Genomic DNA, 11,381 nt, shown 5'->3' with positions numbered 1-11,381 from the left:
ATATATATATATATATATATATATTTATAATTGACCTAATTTGTGGAAGAAAGAAAAATGATTTTTCCTTTTTAACTTTGGTGATTATATCTCAATTCTTTGTTTAAAACAAGGCCAAAAAGAGGTATAGGGCTTTCATAAACTCCTCAAATAATTCATGTGCCCAGTTAAGTGTTTGAGAAACACTGGTATAACAGAGTGGCCATAAATACGGTGGATAATTCTACCTGGTTTTATTGGCCTAATACAGATTCTCAACCTCAACACTGTTGACAATTTGAGCCAGATTTTCCTGGCTGTGGAGCTGTCCTGTGCAGTGTGGGAGGCTCAGCAGCATCTCTGGCCTCTACCACTAGGTGCCAGTAGCACCTTCCCCCCCATTTGTGACAACTAAATATACCTCCAGATACTGCCAAATGGGAGGAAACAGTACTCAGCTGAGAACTACTGGTATAGTGGGATAGCATTTTTAGGAAAATGCAAGTTGTAAGTTGAAGTATGAAGGAGTGGGAGTAGAGAGAATGTAAGTACATTGTATCCCTTCTGAACCCCCAGTAAAGGTTTAATAATGAACATTCTTTTAAGTGAGCATGTGTGAATATTCACATTTACATTTATAAAAGAACTGGTTTTTATACAAGGTACACTAACAGGGAAACCAATCTGAATGGAGCCACAGGCACGGACATACCTTGGAGACATTGTGGGTTCCGTTCCAGACCACTGCAATAAAGTATCACAATAAAAGTGAGTCACATAAATTTTTTGATTTCCCAGTGCATATAAAAGTTACATTTACACTATACTGTAGTCTATTTAGTGTACAATAGTACTGTCTAAAATAATGTACATGCCTTAATTTTAAAATACTATATTGCTAAAAAATGCTAATCATCTGGGCCTTCGTGAGTTCTCATTTTGCTGCTGACAGAGGGTCTTGCCTCGATGTTGGTGAAAACGCAGGATCTGGGAAGTGCAATAAAGCAAAGCACAATAAAACAAGGTATGCCTGTAGTATAGTTTTAATTCTAGGTTCAACTTTGATCAAGACTTTCCTCCACAGCCAAATTTCTTATCACCTTACCAAAAAGTCCTAGCCATGGGCTACTCACTGATTTTAAGTAGTGTGTGAGGTAATTCCAGAAAAAAGAAATGTGGGTAACTTCTTGGATTTAATTATAATTAGATGTACTCAATAGTTGATGACTCTAGTCCAAATACCAACCACCCTTGACCTCTCAATAAGGAAGACTATTAGCTGCCTAGGGATTCTGAATTCCCAAAGATCCCTAGAATTGCTGTTAATAAACAGTTGTCATTCTTTTACTAAAAGACAAGTGCTGATATGGTACAGCCCTTTGGTTACTGTGATGTGTTCAATAAACCCCTGACTAACAAGGGCACATTGCCAGGTGTAATTCTTTGTATTTTTGAGAAAAAATAAGCATAGGCAATCTGAGAAAAATGTATTGGAGGTTTAAAATATCAAAGCCATCTTTGGCCAATGGCAAGAACTTACATCCCTATAGAAAATGGTTTCCAAATGACACATTTATTGCATCAGGAATATTAACTGGAGAACTTTTAGGAAAGATCCCAGGTTCTGCCCCCCGAGACTGCTTTAGAAGATGGGGGAAGGGAAGACTGTTGGAATCTGTTTAATATGCTCCTTAGGTGATCCAAGGAGCTAGGGTTGGAAGTGATTGTCACTAGGTTCTCTTACTCCCTTCAAAATTACACAGTAATTGGTGTTAATAAGTGAATATTTGCTAAGGGACCTAATAGCCTGTCCCAGTCTACTAAGACATGGCACCAGCAATTCTCTGTCCTTACATAAGACCCGGTCTTATATTAATTTTCGCTCCAAAAGACGCATTACAGCTGATTGTCTGGCTAGGTCTTATTTTCGGGGAAACACAGTACGCTTCATTACCCTGTTTTTCTGCTCTACAACCTTTAGAGCAAACTCAATTTTCTAAACTTCCAATCTCCCCCACCTTTTTTACACTAACTTTTTAATCAGGAAATCTTTAAAACTGAAAAGTTGAAAGAACAGTCCAATGATGCACTTAGTTACTATACCATACTTGCTTTATGTGTATATATTTAACTGTTTCGAAGAACATATACAAGCTGCAGCTCCTAAAAATGAGATGGTTCTATATATCTTAGGTACCATTATCCTACTTAAAACAGTACTTCCCTAATTTAACATCCAGTCCATATCAGATTTTTCCCAAAATGTCTTTTGGAGCAGAAATGAGTACTATTAAATCAACTGCAAATAATCTATACTCCTGGATAAGAGAATGTATTACATTTACACACTACATTCAGGAACAAATTTATTAATGATACAGTGATAATGTGAAGTTTTAGTTACAACGTTAAGCATGTTATTTGTTGGACTGTAAAGTACTCCAAAGATGTTTTGATCCATTCCTGTTTGGGGTTAGCAGTTTACTTTCTGGTTAAACATCACATAGGGATTACGAATTTCTTCCTCTCCAAAAGTCTTCCTCTAGTGATACGAAAGTATGGTCTCTTAAGCTAAGTGTGATCCTTCTGGCTTCATTCATTTGCTTTCTAGCAGCCTCCCCACGTTAGCCTTGCCACATGGTCAGTCTTCTGTTTGGTAGGTTTTATAAATCCTAAAAGTTGTAGTTCAGAAACAGCTCTAATAAACCGAGCACTGGAGGCTAGCTAAGGAAATTGGCCATGTTGTATTTTGACAAAAAGGGGTTCAAATCTCAACATTAAAACATTACTTAGTAAACTGAAATATAGGTCAAATATACTCTAAACTATACCCCTTACTGGAAAACATTACATGTAATTAGAATTCACTGTTAATAAGACACAAATAGAAAAGTGCTTAATGCTCATCTAATTCTAATTTTTCATAGTATGAAAATTGCTCCCCCCACTTCTAAAACTACATTAATAAGTAACTTTACAGAAATAGAGAATTCAATAATGACAGTTTTGGATATTTTTGGTGAATTTTGTAATGTCTTTGGTACAAGTTTTAGACCAAATATTTTAGATTAAATTCAGAATAAATATTTAGAAAGGAATTATTCTGGGATGGTATGGTTAATATTAACAAGTAATAAGGTTGGTTGGTGCATGCTCTATAAATCTAATGTAGATCTGGGGAAATTACAAACATTCTGTATATATTCTTAGGCATTGTAGAAATGGTGTTTAAAGGATACTGGATAATTTCATTTCTTTCTTCTGAGGTTATAGAATTTGCATCCATTTGTTCAGCAGCTGTCACAACTGTTGCAAAAGCCTTTTGAGAGACAAGACAGAAGAAAATAAAACTCTCCACCGTTGCCAGACATCTTTAATTGCACTTGATGGCTCTGTATGAACCCAGGTCAAGAACTGCTGCTGCTGCTAACTGGCACATTTTAAAAAATTAACACCAAATTTCAGATTCTCAAAACTACATTGATGATCACTTTAAATCAAGGACACATTACATGGTAACAGCATAGTTTCTGAATAGCCTTATTTTCAGAGAATTAAGAAATGTGCTGAGAAAACTAAACTAGTCAGAGCTGAACAGTAAAGGATGCTCTATTCTATACTCCCCAACCTCCATGACCCCAGGAAAATGCCTGTTTTTCTTGGAAGCAGTCAATTATGAATATTTTTAAATGATGACAAAACATCTGTCAAAAGGGCCTTGTTCAACAGAGTTAACTTTGTAATACTGTGCGGGAAAGAAGACTTACTAATCATAAAGAATAACAGTTGTCCAGTGCCTTGCCAAGTATTCTTTGTACTTCCGGACTGCTAAATCTATTGTGCAGTTATTACAGTGTTTTTATGCAATAAGGGAAATGCTAGTTAATACCCTTTTTTATTCTGTAGAATAACAGAACTGACCTATACTGTTAGCTTTTGCTTAACTGTTAACGGGGGTTAGATCCCATACTGGTTCCGACCTGGCTGGGTTGAGGCGTGTGGGGTTAGAATGCAAGGACTGGGAGTGGGGTCGTGGAGCAGTTTCGCTGCTTTTCTGGAGGACATAAAGTATGAGGTGATTTATGTTTTCCAAACAAAAGACAGGACTTGAAATAAACATGAGTTCCAAAGTACCAAAAGTAGAAAGACATGGCAGGAAAGTTGTCATGGATGGTAGGCAAATACACAGCTTGCTCTTTTCCCCGACCTACCTCTGACCAGTCCACAAGGTTGATGAGCCGGCTGCACTCTAGGTGCAATTTATATGCTATGCAGATGTCGGGGGCGACGTTGGGAATGCAGCCTTCTTCACTTTTCAGTGCTTCATTCTAAAAATAACAGTAAACTAAGATGACTACCTTTGAGGAAAATGATGAGGAACAAAACCAGACATTAATAAACCCCCTAACCTAAACTTAGTAAGCCAGTAACTGGAGTCTGGTTTCCTTTATTTAGTGAGTTGCATTTACTCTCCAACAGTTAGCTGGTGCTCGTTTAGGATGAGGTCTTGGTCAGAATCCCCCAGCTCCTAGTCACTGGAATAATCCCAGGATCAGAAGACAAGCATAGTTCTCATTTTAATCAAATTATTAATTTCTTTTTTTCATTTTAATCATAACAATTTCTGAGACCATAATGCATTTCTGGTTTCCATAAAAAGTTTATGGAATTCTTTGTACTTCAATAAAATGCCATTTCCAACACTTAAAATTATCTGAATTCTAACAATCACTATCTGTGTTAATAAATACCAACACACCATTATCAAGGCTGTAAGTTCTCTCTCAAAGACTTGTCAAAACTGCAGATCCTAACCCCTACAAAAACCATCAGTGTTTTCCAACTTAGATGAAATCCATGGTTTTCGAGAAACAAAATCTCTCTCACACAGAGACTATAATATATACTCCCAAAGACTGCTACCTACCTTGAGATAATAATAGGGATTGTTCAACGCGGTGTGGAGAGCCATGCGGGGAGCAGCGTTCAGGCGCTCGCGGAGGGTGTGGGCAGCGCTGCAGTACAGCGCCTCGTGCAGAGGCTGCGTCTCTGGAGGCTGGAGGTGTTCTCTGAAACAGCCAAGTCAGGGAGCAGCTTTTAGATAAGCACAGGTGTAATCTCAATATAATATTTTTGGCAGTCCTCTGTGGAAGACTGAGCAATTTACTTAAAGACCAAATTCAACAACAACCGAAAACAAACGAAACAAAACCCAAATAACGAATCCAGTGCAGGTTCACTGGGAATTGTACCTCTTCCATATGATGTTTAAGAAACTTCCAGACTCTGGAGTACAAGACACTATATTTCAGTTCTAATTTAAACTGTTAGGAACAAATGTACATAAATTACATTTTTGCTCAAAATCTTTAAGGTAGAATTTCTTAAAGTATTAATGAATACTTTCTAAATGTAAATTGTTTAGAAAACCGAGATACCACATTCCCTCCCATAGCAGATGTTTCACTCGTGGCAGTGTTAAACACACACCTCAGGTCTGGAATACAGAGTTTAGGAAATTCTTTCTGGATCACAGAAAATGTCTTAATGTCTCATAGAAATGATACCTGGAAAGTTTTTTACATGTTAGAATTACTTTTTACTTTGGAAGGCAGAAAAGGCTAAATTTTAGTTTCAGAGTATTAAAAAACAAGCAAGTTGTTTATTAGAATTTCAATTATTAAAACTACTGTGACTTGGGATTCCTCTCTCATATATGAGCTACATGACAAACCAATTTTAATGAAATCTAAACTTAAAAAATAAAGCATTAAAAAGTTCACTGAATGTATAATGAGCCCATTAGCTGGTTTCTACCTTGACGGTGACATTGGTCTTCAGTGGCCTGGAGGGAAGCAAATTGGACGGGGAAAGCTTTGGCACACACAGCCCAGAGATGGAGTAATAAGTCACTAACTCGATAAAGTAGTTAACTCACATGCCTTCATATAGATTCCTGGGGCTTAGTCCAGTCCTTGGCTTCGAGTATTTTGGCTACATGACAGATTTGTATCGGCTCCTTTTTGCCACAAGTGCAGGCAGAGCACAGCATTTACCTCAGCCAAGTCCTACCCCCCGCTCACCAGGGAAATTACCCACTTCTTCCTGGTGTCCTGTCCTGGCTTGCTCCTTCTGGAGAGGGTACCACTGCCTAGAAAATCCCTCTACATCTGCTCCCCCCATGTGGTCGGTGGTTGGAGGAAGAGAGAAGGTGAAGAGGATATTAGCCGCGCACATCTCTCCTCCCGGTCTCAGGAGTTCCTGGCCTCCTGCTCATTCCACTTCTAAAGGCTGCTCCTCCAGAGTCAATCCGAATACAATCATTTGCAAAGAGTATCCAGTTTTGACTTGACCCTGAGAACTAGCATTCTATACCTCAAGTACTGCCAACATCTTCCTCAACAGTAAGTTAATTTAGCTGTAGCCTCAGGGTTTCTGTGATGCTCACCGCCTCCCTGGCTGGCTGGCTCCCATCTGTAACTTCTGACCATAAATTCTTCCCACACCAACCTCAGGCGGTTTCTCCCCAATAATTAAAGACCCTGCTGAAGTCCCTGCTATGTAATAAGGACTGGAAATCTAACAAGGCAACCAGATAGTCAATTTCAGAAAAAACTGTGTCTCACATTTGTACTTCTCTCGTTTTTAAATTCAACATCTTTAATTTTTAGAAATTCAATTAATTCCCAAGGCAAAAGGCCTTTTTGGATATCCTCAAAGAATCCCCATCAGAGGCAAAACATTTGCCTGTATTTTGTTTCCACTAGGCTACATTAGTTGAACAACAACAGTGACAAAGTAATCATACATTAGAATTTCTGTCCAACTACAAACTTGGAGATTGATAAATACATTCTGCAACTTATTTGCTGTGAGAGAAACAAGCAGTGTGTCTGGCACTAGAGCAATGCAGGAAGCTCATTTTGGATTCAGATCAGAGTTCACAAGCCAAAGAGAGATGGTTTTAAGGGAATTTGTAGAATCCCTCAGTACCAACAAAGCCTACCAAGTTGAAGCTTGTGTTTCGGTGAAAAACGGTAACTTAGTCTCAGCTCTCAGTGGTTTCAACAAGAGCAGATCATGGTATACTGGGAACCCTGCCTCCTGGAGTCTACTGCTTCCATTTCTCTTTAAAGGACATCTTTTTTCCAGAACTCCAAGCTCTGTTCAAACATCTGTGCTGTGGTCCTTGGGGACAGTGTGGAGAAATGGGGAGGGCCTTCTGACAGATGTCAGCATACAGAGACTTTCCACAAGTCAGAGCCTCTCTGGGCTTTCGCTGCCACGTGACTCCTCAGGTCCCTTTCAGCTCTAACATGCTACAAATCATAACCTCTTCCCTTGTGGGATAGTCAATCTTGGTAAAGACAGTAAATACTAGTATGGAAAATGTGATTTCACCACAATACATTTCAGTCATGCTCAGCTTTATTTCAGTAACTACTAAGAAAGGTACAAAGTCAGATATATTAGGTCAAAGATCACAAAAAGGGAATGGCTGTCTGGTCCTAGAGTCACCAGTTTGGGATTTGTGGGAACTCTGAAAGGAACCCAGCATTTGACCTAGAAATTATGCTAAATTACACTGAGAAATCATTTAGCAACTACCGTGGTAGTTGCTAAATCATTTTTAGCAATTTGATAAAAGGGAAGAGTCAGGAACTTAGGGCTAGAAACCATAAAAACAGGAAAGCCGGTAGGGCAAGGTTAACTGAATTCCAAAAGGTCGTTTCTGGCTAGTAGGTCAGCAATATTGCATTGCCTCACTTATATGACACATTTCTCTCACTTGAATCTTCTGTCATTCTTGGTTGATCATTTGGACCGCTTTCATGACATTAGTAATTTCTCCCCACTGACGAAGAACAATAACTCTGCCCCAACACTGTCCTAGAAAATGGAACTTTTCACTTTGAAGAAGGTCAGGTAATTTATCAGAAAACCACTTAGTCTTCAATAACTGAGCTGCTATTTTTTCAGTACTTGATTCTATTCGGTGCCTAGCCTGCTGCTGAGCTTGAACTGCCATTAAAAAACAATAAGCAAAGATAAATAAGTTTTCCCTACTTTTTAACTATTAAATCATTTTCTTTTTCACACTTCTCATGTTTTTATATATCATGTCCGAATTGCCTAAAAGGCAGCTTAGGTGGGTGGTCTTACACAACTACATAAAGCTAGCTTTTGGGAAACCCACAAATCAGAATGACTTGGGTTTCCCCAAAAGGAATCATCTTAAAATACAGGCAGGACTGCTGGATTTATAAATTTACTATGACTACATTTCTCAACATGAATTTAGTGCTGATAATGAGTTGTACTGGTATACGTAGTTTAGAATTAGAAGTCCTTTAATCAGGATAAGAGAGGACATTGTGGCTAGTCTGCTATGTTTCCGGGGCTTGGCCCAGGTCCAGCACACTCCTAGCAAAGATAAAGGATAAAGTGCAGGGCAAACACTGTTTTTAGAAAGAGGAAACACTTTGTTTCCTCCACCACTCCTCCCTGTCCCAGCCTAATGAACTAATCAAATTTAAACCTGTGTTCTTGAACTGGCAGTAAAAGAATGAACTCACAGTCATTTGACCAGACATCTTCATAAGAATGGAAAAAGAATCAAAATTCCAATTCTTAGCTGGAAGGAGGGACCTGAAAAGCATAAAGCCTAATTTAGGAGAAAGTGTCCTGGCTTGGCTATGGACAGCTATCACACCAGTGTCATTTGGGAAAATAGCCTGATTTCTAGCTCTTAACAACAGACTCACCTCACCAGACTGTCAATGAAGTCCACAACTTTTTCTCTAAGTACTTCAAACTTGGTTGGCTTCTTACTTGTTCTTCTTAACTCCTTCATTTCCAATAAGGCCTGTGGATGAAAGGACATACCTTTTCTGGTGATTCTGAGGAAGGAAACCCTTCAAGAGGGTACTCTGTTGCTCAGGCAGAAGCAGCTGATACCCTCTCCATAAGAGAATGTGCAAAGAAAGAACCGGATTAAAATGGGTTGTTTTTATTTTTAAAGCCTGGAAAGAATCTCTCCTCCTAGGTGTTTTGCTTCAAATATGTATCAAGTGACTTTTCAGGGAAAGACGAAAAGGGCAGTGCATTCCTGAGTCATGGCAGAGCGCTCATTCTTCAACACCCGTTACACACTTCATTTCAGGAGAGGACTTACAAGAACAACAACAACAAAAACCTCGCCTTTTTGCGATACTAACAGAATTGGTTCCAGGTGTTTTGTTTTGCTTAGATTGAGATTTTACTCTACATTTATCATAACCTGATATCATGCTATATAAAAAGAAAGTTCTTTGACAACCAAGATTCTAAAGTTAGAACTATGTGAAAAAGATTACAGTGGGTATACTGTGGCTCAATTTCTGCTCTGTGCTTAATATGCATTTTAAAAATCAAGAAAAGTATCTAAAACTAATAGAGTTAGGCTTTTTTTGCATGTTTCAGTTTGATCAAACAAAAACAAATACATCAGATAAATAATCAGATTCGTTTTTGCAACCACGTTCCCATTTTCCTTTATTGCTAATTTTTTTTCTTTGTCCCTCTGAGACTACAGAACAGTTTCCACCCATGTTCACTAGTCAATTCCAGACTGAGTACATGGAGAATGAAGACGGCAGTGGGATAAACAGGATGTTCAATTTATAAGTGAGTTATAAAGTCTGCTTTCTTCCTGGTTGTGGTTTAAAAAGGAAAATAAAAACATCCAGGCAGAGCTAATCTAGAGCACACACCAAAAAAAGGGAGTGTCACAGGATGCAGATGGAAAGAAAAGAAAGTGACCTGACCTTCTGAAGATGATAGAGGTCTGTCTTCTGCAGCCCCTTTGACTGTGACCCCGAAGTATCTTCTTCCTCGTTAGCTTGTGCTTTAATAGAAAACCAATATACAGCAACTAGGGTAAATCCACTCAAGTCAAGAGAACCAACATTTTTATTACTCCAAGGGAAATAAAGTTTCATCTATTTTTTTTTTCAATGTGGCAAGGGATCAAGGGTCCATTAGATAAATGATTTCTTCCAGAAACTGAATGTCAACAAATATTACATAAGTTATGCTGCAGAGAGGTCTTAAAAAAACCAGCTACTGAATTTTAAAACGGTGACCACAATAAAAACAAAAAAGTACAAATAACACCACGCCCCCACCCCCACCACACCGACAGCAAAATGCTCCAGATCTTTGTGCTGTTATAAACAGCTTTTAAAAAATGAATTTAAATCGTATTCCTTTGATTATGCCAAGACTGTAAACAACACACACCTACACCCTGGGGAGTATGGTCTCAATCTTCCAATGCATCCAATGCACTAGTTTTGACAAAATGCTATGTGAGTAATGAAGAGTGGAGTGCGTGAAATATCGGAAATCATCTATTAAAACACCAAGTGCACCAGGGCTCCTCAGCAGAGGGAACAGAAAACCATATCTGGTAAAAGGTGTAGTTGTGCTTCTGGGGAGTATGAGGCCCCAATGCCCTCCGCTGGCGCAGGGCAGGTTAGCCCCTCACTCACATGGTTGTCTGGCCTAATCTCAGACAGGATGCAGCTGGACAAGCTGCACTGTTCTCAGAGAATACATTTCTTTGTTGCTGTGGCTAATTCTTAGATCCAGAAAGATATAATTTGAGGTTAAAATATTTAATAAATTCTTTGTCCTATTTCTTAACATGTAGCAGAAACTTAAAAATAAATCTGATACGACATTCTCACCTACTTAACCCTCCAAACGTAATTTTAAACCCAGACTATAATATATAATAATTTAAGGAACCAGGGATAGTGTATAGTCAAATATTCCTACTTGTCTAACATAAGGGGTTTTAATTTCACTTTATTATTAGCAATGTGTCACTTCTGAAAATAGAGAAATACAGACATTTCTTCAAGACACTGGTTTTGCTTCAATTTGTAAAATTCTTTGTTCTTTACACTATTAATCTTAACCTCTAACCTTTCTATTTAGCTGTATTGCTTTATTTGGTATTAGCACATCACAGAATTTGTTCATTAGCTTATGTTACATGAGCTATAATTAAAATTATATCTGCATTCATTTTACAAAAATCCCTGAGTCCAATTTTGTAAAAGATTGAAATTTACCTAATTTACCTTATATTCTTCTAAGTCTTTTGCCCTATTTATGTCCTTAAGGGTGGCCCCTCACTGTCCCAGTGACCACAATTGAGGGTAATTTAAACTGTGAGTATGTGAAGAAAAAACAATGAGCTGGTGATCCTGAGCAAGTCCTTTCTCTTCTTGGGCTTTAGTTTCTGTATGTGATAGCTGGACTCAATGACCTCTCTGATTAACAATTGCCAGCCCTTTTGAAAAGTTGAACTCATGCTGTACTGCAAAAGAACGATGCGTACACACAATGTAGGG

General features: G+C 38.3%; 1 protein-coding gene across 3 annotated transcripts in view; it reads right to left on the bottom strand.

The window, feature by feature from the left end:
- Positions 1-23: 23 nt before the first annotated feature.
- The window catches only part of ORC3 (origin recognition complex subunit 3), a 49,602-nt gene continuing 38,244 nt past the window's right edge, over positions 24-11,381 (bottom strand). The window contains exons 15-20 of one of the 3 annotated variants that reach the window (XM_033101162.1): positions 9,786-9,865; positions 8,745-8,845; positions 4,907-5,048; positions 4,191-4,307; positions 3,219-3,298; positions 24-2,692 (exon numbers count right to left, since the gene is read on the bottom strand). In XM_033101162.1, coding sequence (XP_032957053.1) covers positions 2,587-2,692; positions 3,219-3,298; positions 4,191-4,307; positions 4,907-5,048; positions 8,745-8,845; positions 9,786-9,865 — 626 coding nt within the window. In that variant the 3' untranslated portion in view covers positions 24-2,586. The remainder of the gene's footprint in view (positions 2,693-3,218; positions 3,299-4,190; positions 4,308-4,906; positions 5,049-8,744; positions 8,846-9,785; positions 9,866-11,381) is intronic. The other 2 variants (XM_033101155.1, XM_033101172.1) reach the window with 2 other exon arrangements.

Source organism: Rhinolophus ferrumequinum, chromosome 3, assembly GCF_004115265.2.
Source record: "Rhinolophus ferrumequinum isolate MPI-CBG mRhiFer1 chromosome 3, mRhiFer1_v1.p, whole genome shotgun sequence".
Taxonomy (NCBI): Eukaryota; Metazoa; Chordata; class Mammalia; order Chiroptera; family Rhinolophidae; genus Rhinolophus; species Rhinolophus ferrumequinum.
This window is presented reverse-complemented; position numbering and strand designations above follow the sequence as displayed.